General features: G+C 43.3%; 3 protein-coding genes across 3 annotated transcripts; all 3 read left to right on the plus strand.

Annotated features, from left to right (window-relative positions):
* Nucleotides 1–3,049: 3,049 nt before the first annotated feature.
* LOC131202615 (olfactory receptor 1G1-like) lies at nt 3,050–3,991 on the plus strand. Its single transcript, XM_058191719.1, has one exon. It carries the CDS (start codon nt 3,050–3,052, stop codon nt 3,989–3,991), a length of 942 nt encoding a protein of 313 aa, XP_058047702.1.
* A 5,511-nt stretch (nt 3,992–9,502) lies between these two features.
* On the plus strand, nt 9,503–10,438 carry LOC131202616 (olfactory receptor 5V1-like). Its single transcript, XM_058191720.1, has one exon. It carries the CDS (start codon nt 9,503–9,505, stop codon nt 10,436–10,438), a length of 936 nt encoding a protein of 311 aa, XP_058047703.1.
* A 3,587-nt stretch (nt 10,439–14,025) lies between these two features.
* Nucleotides 14,026–14,967, plus strand: LOC131202617 (olfactory receptor 5V1-like). The gene has a single exon (XM_058191721.1). The coding sequence runs from the start codon at nt 14,026–14,028 to the stop codon at nt 14,965–14,967; it is 942 nt and encodes a 313-aa protein (XP_058047704.1).
* The last annotated feature ends 5,012 nt before the right edge of the window (nt 14,968–19,979 follow it).

Genomic DNA, 19,979 nt, shown 5'->3' on the forward strand with positions numbered 1-19,979 from the left:
CGCCACCATGGCTCTTGGATTTATTTCTAGATCACCAGCTAAAAGGAAATGAGACAACTGATTTCAGATTCAGATCTGGAAATGATTCTTCTGCTTTGCCCTTCTCCATTTCTCCCCATCCCCTGAACGTGATGCAAGAAAGGTCTCCTGGGCCTGCTAAGAGAAGTCAACTTTGCCCGCAAGGATCTCTGCTGTCTCCCCTCCCAGCTCTACTCCCTGGAGGACCCCAGGCAGGAATACTGCCAGGCCCTCATGCCAAGGCATAATTTCCCCCATGAGTACCACCTGCCATGGATAATACAAGCAACTACGAGACATGTTCTGTTCTAAGGATGAACGTCCAAACACCTCCCTTCCTGCTCTCTTGGCAGAGTGTTGGCTCTCCCTTCATTGAATTGGAGTCCAACTGCAGAAGAGAAGATGGTTCTGCTTCATCCACAGCTGGTCTTCTGCAGGTGGGATAACCAGCAAAGGTGAGCTGCTTTGTGGTTCATCAAGGATTCTCCTTCCATTCATGTCGAGGTGGTTTTATGAGGAGATTTTGGGTTTTAGGAAGGAGGGATCAGGAAGATTCAACCCAGCAATCTCCATTTAGGGAATCTCAGAGGTGGCCAAGCCCTTCTGCTTGAGACTCACAATAGACCGCAAGTTGTAATCAACACCAGTCCAGCATCTGCCCTCCTTCTTAGCTTTATCTGCTGCTCCAAACAGGGACTTTGATTTGACCAAACAGCTCCTTGGTTGAAAGTTAGGAGCTGGACACGTACAGGTAGGCATTCCATCTTCTTTTGTTATGGGCAGACAAGGAAACTGGGGGGTTCCAGGTTCAAGATAATCAATTCACACCACCTGCATGCAATCTAAGTCACCTAATTATTAGTCATCGTAGCAAGGTGGAACCTCAAAGTTCAGAGGTAATGTATATCAATGCAACCTGAAGAGGAAGGGGTTGCTTTTGAGGTTGGAAGCGGTGTCTTCAAAGGGGAGCCTTTACCCCAAAATGCTTTCCATCTACATGGAAAGCATCATCTCCTGAAGCACTTCTACAAAACAAAGCCCCACAGTGTCTTTCTGATTTCGAAGGCTCTTGGTCCATTTCCCACATATTAATCGTTTTCTGGAGTCCAGCAAGACAAGTGAAAAGTGTTCTATTACTAAATCTGTTCCTAGCGAGATCAATTCCTTTGATAATCTCTGCAAATATCATCTCTTGCCATGGTTCAGAATTTAAATAGACCTTCATTTAGAGGAGGTAGGTAAGTGTTCTCCCAATACCTTTAGGTCTGTCAAGAACAAGAGATGGCAGCCTTCTTCTGCATTGAAGCTAAGAGTAATACAAGCATTTTGCAGGAGAAGATTCAGAGGATATTCAAAGGCATAATTTGGGTTGCGTTGAACCCTGAATTAGTGAGAGAATTGAAGGTCCTTACTGAAGGGCAAAGGGCAAGGATAGAATAAGAGGAAGTTGGAAGGGAGTCCAACTTCCATATTCAAGCAGGAGACCTTATACCATTCCAGAAAGTGGCTGTCCAGTCTCTTCTTAAAAACCTCCAGTGTTGGTGCACCCACAACTTCTGAAGGCAAGTTGTTCCACTGGTTGATTGTCCTCACTGCTAGGAAGTTTCTCCCTGCTCCCAGGTTGCTTCTCTGCTTGATGAGTTTCCATCCATCGCTTCTTGTCCTGCCTTCAGGTGCTTTGGAGAACAGACTGACCTCCCCTTTTTCGTGCAGACCCTCAAATATCACATCACCCCCAGTCCTCCTTTTCACTAGACTAGACGTACCCAATTCCTGCAACCGTTCTTCATATGTTTTAGCCTCCAGTCCTATAATCCTCTTGGTTGCTCTTCTCTGCACTCTTTCCAGAGTCTCAGCATCTTTTCTATAATGTAGTCACCAGAATAGGATGCAGTATTCCAAGTGTGGTCTTACTAAGGGATTATAAAGTGGTATTAACACTTCACTGAATCTTGATACTTTCCCTCTGTTTATGCAGCCTAGAACTGTGTTGGCTTTTTTGGCAGCTGCTGCACATGGCTGGCTCATATTTATTTATTTATTTTAAATTTTTATTATTTTATTATAACACACAATCTGACAAACACATAACATACAACATGTAAATATATCCTATTTTTTTAAACAACGTTTCTTAGTGGTCTTCTTTCCTTTTTATACCTTTCCCCCCGTATCTCATTTACTGTTTTATTTTCTTCATTGTCCCTTTTTCTTTATTTACCTTGTATTTTCTACCACGAATAGCTTTACTTTTATACAATTCTATATATTTATTATATACATATTTTACATTTATCATTTCTCCCCTTTATATTTTGTTCTTTATTTCTAGTCTCAAGCCATTCATATCATCTGTTCCAAATTATAGAATAATCTGTCTCTTCTTTTTCTTTAATTTTTTTGTTAACTTGTCCATCTCAGAACTTTTCCTATCACTTCTTCCTCTGTTGGTGTCCTTTCCTGTTTCCAATTTTGTGGGTATGTTGTTCGTGCAGCTGTTATAAAGTGTAGAATCAGATATTTTATTTCTTTGGGATATGTTCTCGTGAATATACTAATAAAAATGTGTCCTTTGTGTCCTGTAAGAATTTAAGTCTTATTCTTGCTTGTTTTCCCTGCCAAATAAATTTGGCTGTTATTTTGTTTAGTGTTTCAAAGAATTTTTCCCCAATTTTATTGGTATAGCCTGAAATAAGAATAGCAACTTTGGCAAAATATTCATTTTAATGGTGGCAATCCTATCCAATAATGATATCTGTAAATTTGTCCAATTATCCAAGTCTTTTGTAATCTGTTTTACTTTTGTCATAATTATCTTCTTTAATTGAGGAGCCTCTTGCCGTTAGCCAGATTCCTAGGTATTGGCTCATATCTAAATGGTTGTCCACTAGGACTCCAAGATCCCTCTCACAGTTACTACCATTGAGCAAGGTACCATATATACTATACCTCTGCATTTGTTTTTCTTGCAAAAAATTTAGAATCTGGCTTTTTTCACCACTGATTTTTATTTTGTTAGATAAGGATCCTCATGGATTCATTCAACCAAACACAGAAGACAGAATTTATCTTCCTGCCATTCTTCAAGCTTCTGAGCCAAGAGATCGAACTTTTCTCGGTGTTCCTGGCTGCCTATTTGGTCACCCTGCTGGGCAACTTCATGATCATAATCTTAATTCTCTTGGATTCCCGTCTCCACACCCCCATGTACTTCTTCCTCAGCCAGCTCTCCTGCTTGGATATCTGTCTTTCTTCTGTGGTGGTTCCAAAGATCCTGGTGAACCTCCTACGCCAGCATCACACCATCTCCTACAACCAGTGTCTGGCACAAGCCTTCTTCCTGATGAGCTTTGCCGGATGTGAGCCGGCACTGCTGGCCGTCATGGCGTATGACCGCTATGCTGCCATCTGCCAGCCTTTGCACTATGCCCACCTGATGAGGGGCGAGTTCTGCATCCAGATGTCCGTGGCCATTTGGCTCTGGGGCTTCCTGGACTCAGCTATCCATGTTGCTCTGGCCTCCAGGTTGAAGTTTTGTGAAAACCACCAGATTCCTCACATCTTTTGTGATGTTCCCCCATTAATGAAAATTGCCTGCAGTGATACCTGGGTCAATGAATTGACCAATCACATCACCAGCTTCTTTGTGGGCCTTGGTCCCTTCCTCTTCATCATCCTGTCCTATTTTTTAATTTTGAGCTCTATTTTGAAGATTCGTTCTAACACCGGCAGGCGCAAAGCCTTCTCTACTTGTGCATCACACATTGCTGTGGTAACTCTCTGCGTTGGAAATGGATACTTGAACTACAACCAGCCCAGTGCTGGCTACTCCATAGAGACCGACACACTAATCTCCACATCGTTTTGCATCGTCACCCCCATGCTGAACCCCTTGATCTACAGCCTCCGCAACAAGGAGGTGAAGGGGGCCCTGAGGAAGGTTCTCAGCTGCCGGAAGACAGCATGGTATTGATTTTTTTGGGTGGGGGTGGGTGGGGATGCTGAACTTCATGTGTTTGAGCCTTTAACCAGGACAAAAGTGAACTGGGGTAGAAGTACTTTCTCAAGGCACCTATTAAGTTATTTCCATGAGAAAAAACCCTCACACAGTTGTTTTGAGGACATGAGAAACTGGACCTTGAACCCTAATGAAAACTCAATGGTTCCAGCATTTGGTGTTCCACCTGGCCAATTTAGTTTGTTAAGGAACCTGCAAGCAAGTCCAGCATTTTTCTCCTATCCTAGACTCCACCGCCCCAAAGCAAAGACGCAGCTCATAGTAAGATTCAGGATTCAAATGCGGAGTGGGAACGACAGCTGAATATTCAGGGGAGAAGCCCTGGTGTAGGAAACAAATTACGGACGTGGTAGAAGCCCAGGATGACTGCAATCTTAAAAAAATAATGGAAAACTTAATTATGAATGACAAAAGTATATTTTGGATTGAATTAGATGCTTCTGTTTGTCTAATTTCCAGCCTTTAATGCCTTCTTTGTCTCTTTCCTATTGGTTCTCTGCATGTTACATAATGATCCTTGCTCTGACATATTGGTCCCTTTCCTGTTTGGATGACTGCAATACATTCTACCCGGTGCTGCCCTTGAAGAGCTCCAGAATGCAGCAGCATGGACAGCAATATCTGCCCCTGGGTTGTCCATGTCACTCGTTGGTTGCCTGAGCTTCTTGCACCAACTTTTAGTTTCTTCTGGGTGCAGTTCAAGATGCTGGTCTTAGCTCTACTAAGACCCTACTTGGACCAAGTTGTCACACAATCCCCTTTTCCTAAGGTCATCAACCTGTCCTACAAATTAGGGTGAGCATGGTCCTAGTCCCTTCTCCCAAATATTGTCATCTACTGGAAGGAAGGAAGTGTATGTTTTTCACGCCCTACAGAACCCTCTTTCCTCTGACTCTCAGCAGGTTTCTACCCCCTTAACCATCCCTAAAGCTTTGAAGACCTTTTCCCCCAAGTGCTGAGATAAAGTTGGATAATTGAACGTAAATCAGTTGACTTGGCGCCAGGTCTTTGCTGTTGTCAATGTTTTAATGAGTTCAGTTTTCTAGTTTTCATATGGTTTCACACATTATTTTAAGTTTAACTGAGGGCCTTCCAGAGTTGGTTAGAAGATGGGTGGCTATATGCATGTTTCAAATGAATAAATAAAAAATAAAGACCACAAACAATGTACCAGTAAGTCTTCTGGAAGTTAAAATCCCTGTGTGACTTTTTCCTGTATTCCCTTCACAATCTCTGTTCACTCCAAATTCCTTCCAGGCACCTTCACAAGTTCTCTACCCTCAGGCAGGGTAGAAGAATATTTTTCCCAAGTGATGCATTTCACAAAACTAGCCTCATACTTGGGTGCTGCGTAAGTAGCCATGGAGTCTTATTATCACAAAGTCCAGCTGGCCATCATTAAATGTCATCTTAAGGAAGTGTCATAGCTGCAGGAGAGAGACTGGCCAAGGCGGTGGAAGGAGTCAAACATGGAATTGATCTGGAGTCCCTATGGGGGCACAAAGACCGATCGTCCCTTGAAGTTGTTGAACGTTTTCTAGTCTCACTGAGATACAAACCATTGGACTGAAAAGCTGCTTGCGTCTTGTTGTTTTTAAGCATTCAGCCACGTCTGATGAGGGGTGAAATCTACTTAGTTTTTTCTTGATCTCTGCAGTGTTGGCTTTGCAATCTAGAACACATTCCAGAACTCCATAAACCAGACAACCTTGATGAAAAGGGTCAAAGCAGATTTATTCATCTATTTATCTGTCTGTCTATCATTTATCTATGTATCTGTGTCTATCTATCTATCATCAATCATTCTATCAATCTATCTATCTATCTATCTATCTTTCTATCATCTATCAATCTATCTATCATCTATCATTTTATCAATCTATCTATCTATCTATCTATCTATCTATCTATCTATCTATCATCTTTCTTTCTTTCTTTCTTTCTTTCTTTCATCTATCTGTCTATCTATCTATCTATCTATCTATCTATCTATCTATCTATCTATCTATCTATCTATCTATCTATCTATCTTCAAAAAACTTCTGAAGGCAAGTCATTCCATAGATTAATTGTTTTCTGTTAGCATATTTCTCCTTAGTTCTAGGTTGCTTCTCTCTTTGATTAGTTGCCATCAATTACTTCTTATTCTGCCTTCAGGTGCTTTGGAGAATAGCTTGACCTCCTCTTCTTTGTGGCAACCCCTGAGATATCGAAGATGCTATCATGTCACCTCTTAGTCCTTGTTTTAGACATACCCACTTCCTGCAATGGTTCTTCATATGTTTTAGCCTCCAGTTCCCTAATCATCTTGGTTGCTCTTCTCTGCATTCTTTGTAAAATCCCAGAGCGAGTCCTTCTGACTGAGGCCCCTCTGGCTTCTTTTTTTTTTTTTTTTTGTTTACATTTATACCCCGCCCTTCTCCGAAGACTCAGGGCGGCTTACAGTGTATAGGGCAATAGTCTCATTCTATTTGTATATATTTTTACAAAGTCAACTTATTGCCCCCCCAACAATCTGGGTCCTCATTTTACCTACCTTATAAAGGATGGAAGGCTGAGTCAACCTTGGGCCGGGCTCGAACCTGCAGTAATTGCAGGCTTTGTGTTCTTAATAACAGGCTTAATAACAGGCTTTACCAGCCTGCGCTAAACCGGCCCTTGTTGTGACATTGGCCAGGAACCAGTTTTGTGGTCTTTGAGGCTCCTTGTTGAGGTCAACTGAGAAGAGGAGAAACAGGAGTGGGTTTGGGGGACATGCCAACCTTGGCTAAATTGGGCATATTGTGGACCAGGCTACCATGGAAAGCAAATTAGGCTCCATCTGTCAACTTGGGTCTTCGCATGGTCTCCTTAGTGGGATAGAACACGGTATCTGAACACAACATCATTACTTTATGCTTGTGGGTTTAAGGATTGCACGTTCCCTCTGGACTAATTGTCCCCAGTTACTTTTGTCTCCCTCATGCACAACCGCAATCTTCTCCCCCCGCAGTCTGGCTCTTTCCATAAAGAATTCCACTCTTGGGCCAAGGAGGTTGGGTGATGCCTTAAAGACATTGGAGACCAAACACCTTCCCTTCATTGGTCTTGTGTGCAAGGGATGCTGAGAAGACCCAAATGAAGCCAATACTTAAACCCTCCTCACAAAAAAAAGTGGACCGAGAGCAATGCAGAGGTGAGCTTCATCACCACATCTGGAGCAAGCCCACCCACCCCCAGGTCAGTAGCTTCACAGAATGCCTCCCCCCCAACATTCACGTTAGGCATGTCCCCTCACCCTCCTTCAGGTAGTATTTTACCTCCCAAGCTTTAAAGGGAGGCCCTTACTACGCTTCCAAGCAGAAAAGGCAGACCACTAATTATTCCTTTATGTTTACTTCCAGGTAAAAGACAAACATTTCTTCAGCCAGCTGCATCTGGTCTGGGCAGCCCAGGAATCATGTGTCCGTTGTGAGTTCATGCAACCCTCTTCCCAAGGTATCCAAGTTCCATTTCCTCACCCTGATTTGTAGGAAAGGATTGCATGGTTAGACGGGACATGGTGGCTCAGTGGCTAGGATGCTGAGCTTGTCAATCGAACCGTGGCCTGGAGGACTGAGAATCTCCATAGACATTTGGTGTCATCTAAATCTCTTTCCAAAGCTGGGATTTGAGTTCATTTATAATTTTACTTGCCCTCTTTATGTTCTTTTTCCAGTTCTGAGACACCATGTTTTAAATGTGGAGACCAGCATGTCATTCTGAGCATGGATCTATCATAGCTTTCTAGAAAGACATTAGCATCCATAGCTTTACTCTTCTTCCCACAATGCCCTTTTCTTTATTTGCATCAGAAGCACCTACAAATTCTGGACCTAACATTCAGCCCTGAGCAGATAAAATAGGTGTAAAGTAGGTCATAGAATCCCCCTTTTATTAGATTGTCCTTTGATCTTCCTACCTGGTGTACAGTCTACTTAACAATTTCCCTATGGGCCATGATTGGTCTTGACAGTTGCGTGGTTGTGCCCAGTTGCTTGGTGGTTTCATATTCACCTTCCATAGTTCTAGGACAGTCTGTGGGTGTTAGGAGGGGAAGAAATTTTGAGGAAGGTGTTCTCAAGTCTTGATCTAAAATGTCCTAACATGGAACTTGTTTCCCAGATCAATCTCTCTACCAAGAGTTCTCTGGTATATTGTTCTGCCTTAGCCTTCTGCTGAGATCTTCCTTGACTTTCTTTGGAATTTCCAAGGTTGCTCCATGCTAATCTAGCCATACATGCTGAAATTGTCCAAGGTCATTTGAAATTTACCCTCTTAAGAGTCAAGTCAGCCAGTCCCCGACTGCAGATAGAAACCATGGCTAAGAGTCTTCATTTTTCTCCTTATCAGAAAGAGGTTCTCCTTTATCTCCTGGATGAAGATGGTGCTTTCAGGAAGACAAAAACCTCCACTGAAGACTTTGAATGAACATGTTGAAAAGAAGCCCCTAAGATGAACAAAAAAATCGTTGGAAGTACAACATGACACCCTGAAATGTAAGCAATCCCGTAAACTAGAGTAATGCGAACATGATGCATTAAGGGTTCAGGCTCAGCTCTAGAGTAGGGAACCTCTTCAAGTGACACTGCAAGACAACTGAAGCAGATTCCTGAGTCCTCCTGCTTGGAAAGCCATGTTTGTAGCCTCTTCAGTTCCATAGTTATGACTAGTCGTCATTATGGGAGACCTGAAAGGTGCTTCGTTTACTCTTCATCAACCAAGTCTTGAATGTGGAATTATCAGACGTTCTCTACACCCAAGAAAAGTCTTTGAGATTTAAAGGGTTGGGAGAATGGCTTGCCTCCAGAGGTTGTGGGTGCTCCAATACTGGAGGTTTTACGGAGAGATTGGAGAAGCCTGTTCTCCAGAATGGTATAGAGTCTCCTGCTTGAGGAGGGGGTTGGACTCCAAGGCCTCTTCCAATTCTGTTATTCTGTTAAGTGTTTGATGGCCCTTGTAGAGTTGACAATGGATAATCCAGCAGCAAAGATGGGTAGGGTTTGATCTTTCCTGAAGGCTTGTGAGATGCTTTCCTAAACACTGACATTAATGTGGTTGTGTTTCCTTCCTTCCTTCCTATTTGAGGATAGTACTTTCACTTTTCATTGTTGTGACTTTTTTTTTTTATTATTCAGAAGGATAAGTCCAGTCCAAAATTGTGAAAAGTTGGAACTTAAAACAAATGTCCATTCTGAGCCAGGGAAACAATAGTTTCTTTGAAAGATTTCAATCGATAGGGGCAAAAAATAATAACTTAGCATCTCTGTCAACTTCGATTAAGTGCATGATTTATATTTTGTAGACAGTTTAATCCATTATAAAATCTCAGCAGACAAGTCAAAAATATTTTCTTTGTAAAATTGGAGGTTAAAAAAAAACACCACTCATTGAGTTATTTTTTTGCTCTCCTTCAGCATCTTCACTACCCAGGATCTTTAAATTCCCATGGATTTCAGCAACCACACTCTTGTTAGTGAGTTTGTTTTTCTGGGTTTCTCCAACATCACATACGGCCGGGTCCATCTCATCTTGCTGTTCCTCACCATCTATTTGGTCACCATTCTGGGTAACTTCATGATCATCACTCTCATCTTGGTGGATTCCCACCTTCACAGTCCCATGTATTTCTTCCTCAGCCACTTATCCTGCTTGGATGTCTGCTACTCAACGGTCACCGTCCCCAGGATCCTTTCAAATCTCCTTCTCCAAAGACACACCATATCCTACAACCTTTGCTTTGCTCAGATGTTCTTCTTGATAGGCTTCACAGGCTCAGAATGCTGGTTGCTGGCCATCATGGCTTACGACCGCTATGCTGCCATCTGTCAACCTTTGCGCTACTCATACCTCTTGAGTCCACGTGTTTGCCTGATGGCAGCCATTATTGCCTGGATCTGGGGCTTTCTGGATGCAGCAGTTCACACAGCTTTGGCTTCCAACTTCCATTTCTGTGGACATAATCAGATCTACCACATCTTCTGCGATCTACCCCCTCTGTTGAAAATCGCCTGTGGTGACAAATTTGTCAGTGAGATAACAATCCACGTAGCCACCGTGTTTGTGGGATTGGGTCCCTTCCTTTTTGTGGTCATCTCCTATGTCTACATCCTTGCATCCATCCTGCGTATCCGTTCCAACGCAGGGAGGCACAAAGCTTTTTCCACTTGTATTTCTCATGTGATGGTGGTCCTTCTTTATTTTGGGAATGGTTCCATTAATTACAACCAGCCCAGTGCTGGCTACTCCCTGGAGACCGACACCCTAATTTCTACCATGTATTGCATTGTCACCCCCATGGTGAACCCCCTGATCTACAGCCTACGCAACAAGGAGGTGAAGGGGGCCCTGAGGAAGGTCCTGGAAAGACACAGGAGAATGTAGGATTCTTCTCGGAAGTTCTAAAGACAACTGTGAAGCCCTTCCTGGAGCATCAAGAGGCCAAGTCTTGTTTTTCTTGACTATACCCAGAGCAGAAAAGATACATGAAAGACACTGTCAGGACTGTCATTCTGCCACATTAGCTCTGCTTCGCCAAATGCCAGTCTGCCCTATCCAATTTGGGGGGTGGGCGGGAGCTACAGGGTGGTAAAGGGGTGGCTGGGATAAGCGGTTCAAAACTACTCTTCATAGTATCCCATGAGACCCACCGGCCGTTCCAAGGCCATACTATGGAATGCAACACCATCTAGCTCCACAGCCAGGGACTGTTACCACAATAATTTATCCAAATGCCACTGGACAATAAAAGATAACCAAGGGGGAAGCAGGGAAAGGAGAAAAATTAACTGGATGCTTTCAACATGAAAATTCAGATCTGGCTTTGCAATCGCTTGGCTTTACTAAATTGTACTTTTGTTAATAATGGATTCAAGAGTCTTTCTTTCCTAATTGACCAGGTTGGGATGGCTGACAGACACTAGATGTTTGGTTGATTTTCATAATCTGTAACTTTCAGACTGACCACCTTCCTCAAGGTTTTCACCAAGCAGAAATGAAGCGTCCTCTGCAACATGCTTATCCAGTTAAAAGTTAGCAGATACATGGAGAGAAATAGCTCCTGGGGGGGGGGGAAACCCAGGAGAATTAGAATGTTTCTTAGACATGCAACTTTCAAATGCTTTCTGACACTCGTAGAGACCAGTTCTTGCTCTGTCTGGTGATGCTCTGGAGAAAAGTGGTGCTTGGTTTCTAGGTAGACACAGTCATTGGCTTTCAGGTTGACCGCCTTCCTAAAGGCTTTCTCCAGAAAGAGGTTACAACATGCTTCATAAAGAAGAAGTTGGTGGGAGCATTGAGAAGGAAAATATAGAAAGGGATGGGTGGATGAATGGATGGATTGGTTGGTTGATTGATGTCCTTATATTAGGAGAGCCTGGAGTGCTGGTAGTTTAACAAAATATTGTCATGGAGAAGTTGGGTAATGGTGTGCAACCTCTTTTTTTTCCACGCATGATGGCTAGAACTCTGAAGGAAATATTCATTTGCTATATGTATTTTCCTCACATTGCTAGGTTATTTAGCAAATTTATCTGGAACACTTTGGGGGATTTTCCTATATCCATTCCCCTCCCAATGTTTTGTTTGTAATTTTGTCATTTAAATTGCAAATTTTATATATATTTTTTGTCTATGGGATTTATTCTTTTCGGAATATAATAAATTAAGAATTGGAAGCTTGGTCTGTTTTCTTTCCAAACATTGGTTATCCAGTGTAGCCATCACACTCACTTGGCCAAAGGCCTGAATTATGGCCCTGTGGACTGTGGGGCAACTACCATGGCTGCGACTTCAGGAACTGGTTGTAAATCCCAACACCATCATCATTTCAAAGGGTCACTGAACTCATCATTTTAACAGGAAGTTAACCTCCCAGAAGAGGGAGGGAGACAGTAAGCAGCAATAGCCCTTAGACTTCTATACTGCTTTCCAGCCCTCTCTAAACAATTTACAGAGTCAACCCCTTGCCCCCAACAATCTGGGTCCTCATCTGACTGACCTCAGCAGGATGGAAGGCTGACTCAACCTTGAGCCGGTCAGGATCGAACTCCTGGCTGTGGGCAGAGTCAGCCTGCAATGCTGCATTCTAACCACTGCGCCACCATGGCTCTTGGATTTATTTCTAGATCACCAGCGAAAAGGAAATGAGACAACTGATTTCAGATTCAGATCTGGAAATGATTCTTCTGCTTTGCCCTTTTCCATTTCTCCTCATCCCCTGAATGTCATGCAAGAAAGGTCTCCTGGGCCTGCTAAGAGAAGTCAACTTTGCCCGCAAGGATCTCTGCTGTCTCCCCTCCCAGCTCTACTCCCTGGAGGACCCCAGGCAGGAATACTGCCAGGCCCTCATGCCAAGGCATAATTTCCCCCATGAGTACCACCTGCCATGGATAATGCAAGCAACTACGAGACATGTTCTGTTCTAAGGATGAACGTCCAAACACCTCCCTTCCTGCTCTCTTGGCAGAGTGTTGGCTCTCACTTCATTGAATTGGAGTCCAACTGCGGAAGAGAAGATGGTTCTACTTCTGCAGGTGGGATAACCAGCAAACGTGAGCTGCTTTCTAGTCCATCAAGGATTCTCCTTCCATTTTTGATGGGGTGGTTTTGTGAGGAGATTTTGGACATTAGGAAGGAGGGATCAGAAATGGAGATTCCACCCAGGTATCTCCATTTAGGGAATCTCAGAGGTGGCCAAGTCCTTCTGCTTGAGACTCACAAAAGATCACATGTTGTAATCAACACCAGTCCAGCATCTGCCCTCCTTCTTAGCTTTATCTGCTGCTCCAAACATGGACTTTGATTTGACCAAACAGCTCCTTGGTTGAAAGTTAGGAGCTGGACACTTACAGGTAGGCATTCCATCTTCTTTTGTTATGGGCAGACAAGGAAACTGGGGGGTTCCAGGTTCAAGATAGTTGACGGACATCATCTGCATGCAATCTAAGTCACCTAATTATTAGTCATTGTAGCAAAGTGGAACTTCAATGTTCAGAGGTAACGTATATCAACGCAACCTGAAGAGGAAGGGGTTGCTTTTGAGGTTGGAAGCGGTGTCTTCAAAGGGGAGCCTTTACCCCAAAATGCTTTCCATCTACATGGAAAGCATCGTCTCCTGAAGCACTTCTACAAAACAAAGCCCCACAGTGTCTTTCTGATTTCGAAGGCTCTTGGTCCATTTCCCACATATTAATCGTTTTCTGGACTCCAGCAAGACAAGTGAAAAGTGTTCTATTACTAAATCTGTTCCTAGCGAGATCAATTCCTTTGATAATCTCTGCAAATATCATCTCTTGCCATGGTTCAGAATTTAAATAGACCTTCATTTAGAGGAGGTAGGTAAGTGTTCTCCCAAGACCTTTAGGTCTGTCAAGAACAAGAGATGGCAGCCTTCTTCTGCATTGAAGCTAAGAGTAATACAAGCATTTTGCAGGAGAAGATTCAGAGGCATAATTTGGATTGGGTTGAACCAGGGGTGAAATCCAAAATTTTTCCTTACCGGTTCTGTGGGCGTGGCTTGGTGGGCATAGCAGGGGAAGGGTATTGCAAAATCTCCATTCCCTCACCTCCTGGGGGACTGATACTGCAAAATCCCCATTCCCACCCGACTCTGGGGCCAGCCAGAGGTGGTATTTGCTGGTTCTCCAAACTACTCAAAATTTCCGTTACCGGTTCTCCAGAACCTGTTAGAACCTGCCTGATTTAACCCCTGGGTTGAACCCTGAATTAGTGAGAGAATTGAAGGTCCTTACTGAAGGGCAAAGGGCAAGGAGAGAATAAGAGAATAAGTTGGAAGGGACCTTGGAGGTCTTCTAGTCCAACCCTCTGCTCAAGCAGGAGACCTTATACTATTCCAGAAAAGGGCTGTCCAGTCACTTCTTAAGCCAGGTTCCAGCTATAATACACCTCTGCATTCGTTTGAATCTGGCTTTTCTCACCACTGAATTTCATTTTGTTAGACAGGGATCCTCATGGAGTCCAACAACCAAACACAGAGGACAGAATTTATCTTCCTGCCATTTTCCAGACTTCTGAGCCAAGAGATCCAACTTTTCTTGGTGTTCCTGGCTGCCTATTTGGTTACCCTGCTGGGCAACTTCATGATCATATTTCTGGTTCTCCTGGATTCCCGTCTCCACACCCCCATGTACTTCTTCCTCAGCCAGCTCTCCTGCTTGGATATCTGCCTTTCTTCTGTGGTGGTACCAAAGATCCTGGTGAATCTCCTACGCCAGCAGCACACCATCTCCTACAACCAGTGCCTGGCACAAGCCTTCTTCCTGATGAGCTTTGCGGGATGTGAGCCGTCACTGCTGGCCATCATGGCCTATGACCGGTATGCTGCCATCTGCCAGCCTTTGCACTATGCCCACCTGATGAGGGGCAAGTTGTGCATCCAGCTGTCTGTGGCCATTTGGCTCTGGGGCTTCCTGGACTCAGCTATCTACACTGCTCTGGCTTCCAGGTTGGAATTTTGTGGCAATAACAACATTCCTCACATCTTTTGTGATGTTCCCCCGTTAATGAAAATTGCGTGCAGTGATACCTGGGTCAATGAATTGACCCATCACATCACCGGCATCTTTGTGGGCCTCGGTCCCTTCCTCTTCATCATCCTGTCCTATTTTTTAATTTTGAGCTCTATTTTGAAGATTCGTTCTAACACCGGCAGGCGCAAAGCCTTCTCTACTTGTGCATCACACATTGCTGTGGTAACTCTCTGCGTTGGAAATGGATACTTGAACTACAACCAGCCCAGTGCTGGCTACTCCATAGAGACCGACACACTAATCTCCACATCCTTTTGCATCGTCACCCCTATGCTGAACCCCTTGATCTACAGCCTCCGCAACAAGGAGGTGAAGGGGGCCCTGAGGAAGGTTCTCAGCTGCCGGAAGACAGCATGGTATTGATTTTGGTGGGTGGGGGTGGGTGGGGATGCTGAACTTCATGTGTTTGAGCCTTTAACCAGGACAAAAGTGAACTGGGGTAGAAGTACTTTCTCAAGGCACCTATTAAGTTATTTCCATGAGAAAAAACCTCACACAGTTGTTTTGAGGACATGAGAAACTGGACCTTGCATCCTAATAAAACTCAGTGACTTCAGCATTTGATGTTCCACCTGGCCAATTTAGTTGGTTAAGGAACCTGCAAGGAAGTCCAGCATTTTCCTCCTATCCTAGACTCCACCTCCCCAAAGCAAAGACGCAGCTCATAGTAAGATTCAGGATTCAAATGCGGAGTGGGAACGACAGCTGAATATTCAGGGGAGAAGCCCTGTGTAGGAAACAAAGTACGGACGTAGTAGAAGCCCAGGATGACTGCAATGTTAAAAAAATTATGGAGAGTATAATTATGAATGACAAAAGTATATTTTGGATTGAATTACATGCTTCTGTTTGTCTTATTTCCAGCCTTTAATACCTTCTTTGTCTCTTTCCTATTGGTTCTCTGCATGTTACATAATGATCCTTGTTCTGACATATTGGTCCCTTTCCTTTTGGATGACTGCAATACATTCTACCCGGTGCTGCCCTTGAAGAGTTCCAGAATGCAGCAGCATGGACAGCAATATCTGCCCCTGGGTTGTCCATGTCACTCGTTGGTTGCCTGAGCTTCTTGCACTAACTTCTAGTTTCTTCTGGGTGCAATTCAAGATGCTGGTCTTAGCCCTACTAAGACCCTACTTGGACTAAGTTGTCACACAATCCCCTTTTCCTAAGGTCATCAACCTGTCCTACAAATTAGGGTGAGCATGGTCCTAGTCCCTTCTCCCAAATATTGTCATCTACTGGAAGGAAGGAAGTGGACCTTTTGCATGCCCTACAGAACCCTCTTTCCTCTGACTCTCAGCAGGTTTCTACCCCCTTAACCATCCCTAAAGCTTTGAAGACCTTTCCCACCAAGTTCTGAGATAAAGTTGGATAATTGAACATAAATCTGTTGACTTGGCGCCAGGTCTTTGCTGTTGTCAATGTTTTAATGAGTTCAGTTTTCTAGTTTTCATATGGTTTCACACATTATTTTAAGTTTAACTGAGGGCCTTCCAGAGTTGGTTAGAAGATGGGTGGCTATATGCATGTTTCAAATGAATAAATAAAAAATAAAGACCACAAACAATGTACCAGTAAGTCTTCTGGAAGTTAAAATCCCTGTGTGACTTTTTCCTGTATTCCCTTCACAATCTCTGTTCACTCCAAATTCCTTCCAGGCACCTTCACAAGTTCTCTACCCTCAGGCAGGGTAGAAGAATATTTTTCCCAGGTGATGCATTTCACAAAACTAGCCTCATACTTGGGTGCTGCATAAGTAGCCATGGAGTCTTATTATCACAAAGTCCAGCTGGCCATCATTAAATGTCATCCTAAGAAAATGTCATAGCTGCAGGAGAGAGACTGGCCAAGCTGGTGGAAGGAGTCAAACATGGAATTGATCTGGAGTCCTTATGTGAGCACAAAGACCGATCGTCCCTTGAATGCTATTGGACATTGTCTAGTCTCACTGAGATGCAAACCGTCAGACTGAAAAGATATTTGTGTATTGTTGTTTTTAAGCATTCAGCCACGTCTGACCAGGGGTGAAATCTACTTAGCTTCCCTACCAGTTTGGAAGTGTGTGTGTGTGTCACATGCGATTTTGGACCTTCTGCGAATGCCCAGAGGGCAAAAAACAGGCTGTTTTTTTTCATGTATCCATGTCTATATCTATACTGTTACTTGTTTCCTTGTACTCATTGACAAACAAACAAACAAACAATGTCACCCCTGGTTTTCCTCTTTCCTAGACTAGCCATGCCCAATTCCTGCAACCGTTCTTCATATGTTTTAGCCTCCAGTCCCCTCATCATCTTTGTTGCTCTGCTCTGCACTCTTTCCAGAGTCTCAACATCTTTTTTTATATTGTGGCGACCAAAAATAGATGCAGGATTTCAAGTGTGGCCTTACCAAGGCATTATAAAGTGTAAATACTTCTTATTAGATTCCTTATGTAACAAAATCTCTTCCAAAGCAGGATATCTGTAGGTCAAGAGCAGGAAGCGCTTGGGGTGGAATTAAGCTCATCATCAGCTTAATGTTGCCCCACAAGATCAAAGTACCCCTCCCTCCCTTGAATTCCATTGACCCTTCACTGGTGCCAATTTGATGTTGAACTTTAGTGGTCTAGATTCTAATGTATAGGCCTGAATATTATTTTTTTTAAAAAAAGTTTTTATTATTTATTTATATATTTTCTCTTTACACACATAAGTGCTTTGTGAACAGTGTGTTGTCTGGGTTAATTTGCTTACATAATACTATTTTTCCAGTTCCTAGTTTCTACCTCTGTTGTCTAACCATTTGTAAAACAAGTCCCATATTTGGAAATAGTCTGTGTCTTCTTTTTCTTTTATCTTCGGTGTCAGTCTGTCCGTTTCTGCACAGCCTAATTTTTTTTTTTCCTGATTGTTGCTTCTTCTGTAGGTGTTTCCTCATTTTTCCAGTCCTGTGCAAATGAACATTAAATGTTTGAAATGCAGCGTAACACATGATCTTGATCCATTGCACCTGACATTAATCTACATTAGTAAATTGGCCCCAGTTAATGGTCAGCGGAATTCAAGGCAGTTGGACTGGGACCATTTGTGGCAACATAATGACTCTAAGCTGATGACATGCTTAACTCCACCCCATGGGGGCGCTGTAGGGGATGGAACTTCAAAGCAATAAATCCTCTCATTCAGCACCATGGTAACTTCAGGCAATCACTGAAATAAACCATCATAATACGAGGACTACCTATACCAGTGATGGTTAACCTTTTCCTGACTAAGTGCCCAAAGCGAACCCCCAAAATGCAATGCATGTGTGGCCCCTTGCATGTATCCCACCCCCATGTATGCATGTGCAGCCCCTGTTGTTCATGCGCCTGTTGTGGTCCACCAGCAGCCCGTGTACGGAGTCAGCAGCCCGTGTACGGAGCCCGTGTACGGTAACAGAGTCAGAAAGTGAAGAGGCTGGGGAAGACAATGGGCCAGTCCTAGAGTCAGGGCAAGGCCCGGACGAGGGCTCTGTATCAGAGGCAGAGATAGGGCCAGGACCATCTGGGAGCGATGTGAGGACTCCAGAGCCTCCAGAGGCAGAGAGCAGAGAGGCAGAGGAACAGGAGGAGCCTTTTAAAATCCTTGCTTTTTGTTTGTTAAATGCTATTGAAGTCAATTCTAGAGTACCAGCTAAAAGCAAATGAGACAACTGATTTCAAGTTCAAATCTGGAAATGATTCTTCTACTTTTTCCTCCCTGTTTCTCCTCATCCCCTGAATTAGTTAGCATACTTTATTGTCTTTGCACCTCGTACAGTGAAATTAAATGCCACCTTTAATGTACATTATCTTGCACAAGAAAACTCTCCTGGGCTGCTAAGAAGTCCCAGAGAAGTCAACTTTGCCCCCAAGGATCTCTGCTGTCTGCCCCCCCAGCTCTACTCCCTGGAGGACCCCAGCCAGGCCCTCACGCCAAGGCATAATTTCCCCCATGAGTACCACTTGCCATGGATAATGCAAGCAACTAGGAGACTAGCTCTGTTCTAAGGATGAACGTCCAAACACCTCCCTTCCTGCTCTCTTGGCAGAGTGTTGGCTTTCCCTTCATTGCATCAAAGCCCAACTCTGGGAGAACTTGGGTGGGGGAAGAAGATTCTGCTTCATCCACAACCGATCTTCTGCAGGTGGGGTGACCAGCAAAGGTGAGCTGCTTTGTGGTTTATCAAGGCTTCTCATTCCATTCATGATGGGGTGACAATGTAAGGAGATTTGGAGCTTTATGAGGAGAGGGATCAGGAATGGAAGATACAACCCAGGAATCTCCTTTTAGGGAATCTCAGAGGTGGCCAAGCCCTTCTGCTTGAGACTCACAATAGATCACAAGTTGTAATCAACACCAATGCAGCATCTGCTCTCCTTCTTAGCTTTATCTGCTGCTCCAAACATGGACTTTGATTTGACCAAACATCTCCTTGGTTGAAAGTTATGAGCCAGAAATTTACAGGTAAGAGATTCCAGCTTCTTTTGTTATGGAAACTACTGAGGAGATTCTTCCGGGTTCAAGATAGTCAACGGAACATCATCTGCATGCAATCTAGTTCAACTAATTATTATATATTGATCTTGCCGATAAATGAGAATATTTGTAGCTCAGGGTTGAAATGAAGAGTTCTCAATGATCTCTGAGCTTTGTTGATTCTTGCAGATGTTTTATGACCTAAATGACATTAACTAGTCTGAGTTCAAACAAGCCGTGAAAGACCACAGAAGATGTGGAGCGACCTGGCCCATAGAATGGCCAAAAGTCAGAACTCCACCGCCTTCGACATGACCTGAGTTTAACTCATAAAATCATCTGCTACAACATCCTTCCTGTTGAAGACTACTTCAGCTTCAATCGCAACAATACACGAGCACACAATAGATTTAAGCTTAATGTTAACCGCTCCAATCTCGATTGTAGAAAATATGACTTCAGTAACAGAGTTGTTAATGCTTGGAACACACTACCTGACTCTGTGGTCTCTTCCCAAAATCCCCAAAGCTTCAAACAAAAACTGTCTACTATTGACCTCACCCCATTCCTAAGAGATCCGTAAGGGGCGTGCATAAGAGCACAAGCGTGCCTACCGTTCCTGTCCTATTGTGTCCTTTCATTATATCCAATTAATATAGGTATTACATACTTATGCTTGTATATATGCTTATATATTGTATAATTATTTCATGCTTATGCTTATATATACTGTGTGACAAAATAAATAAATAAATAAATAAATAAAATAAAATAAAATAAAATAAAATGAAGTTCTAAAGGGTGATGATTTAACTCATTTTACTGTGCTATTAATTCTAATTTCTTCCCTTGCTCAATTTTCTCTTCCCAGATAAAACTTCTTCTCTTCTC

This window comes from Ahaetulla prasina, chromosome 7, assembly GCF_028640845.1.
Source record: "Ahaetulla prasina isolate Xishuangbanna chromosome 7, ASM2864084v1, whole genome shotgun sequence".
Taxonomy (NCBI): Eukaryota; Metazoa; Chordata; class Lepidosauria; order Squamata; family Colubridae; genus Ahaetulla; species Ahaetulla prasina.

Coding starts and splice junctions, on each gene's coding strand:
- LOC131202616 (XM_058191720.1), top strand. CDS start 9,503: ATGGATTTCAGCAACCACACTCTTGTTAGTGAGTTTGTTTTTCTGGGT.
- LOC131202617 (XM_058191721.1), top strand. CDS start 14,026: ATGGAGTCCAACAACCAAACACAGAGGACAGAATTTATCTTCCTGCCA.
- LOC131202615 (XM_058191719.1), top strand. CDS start 3,050: ATGGATTCATTCAACCAAACACAGAAGACAGAATTTATCTTCCTGCCA.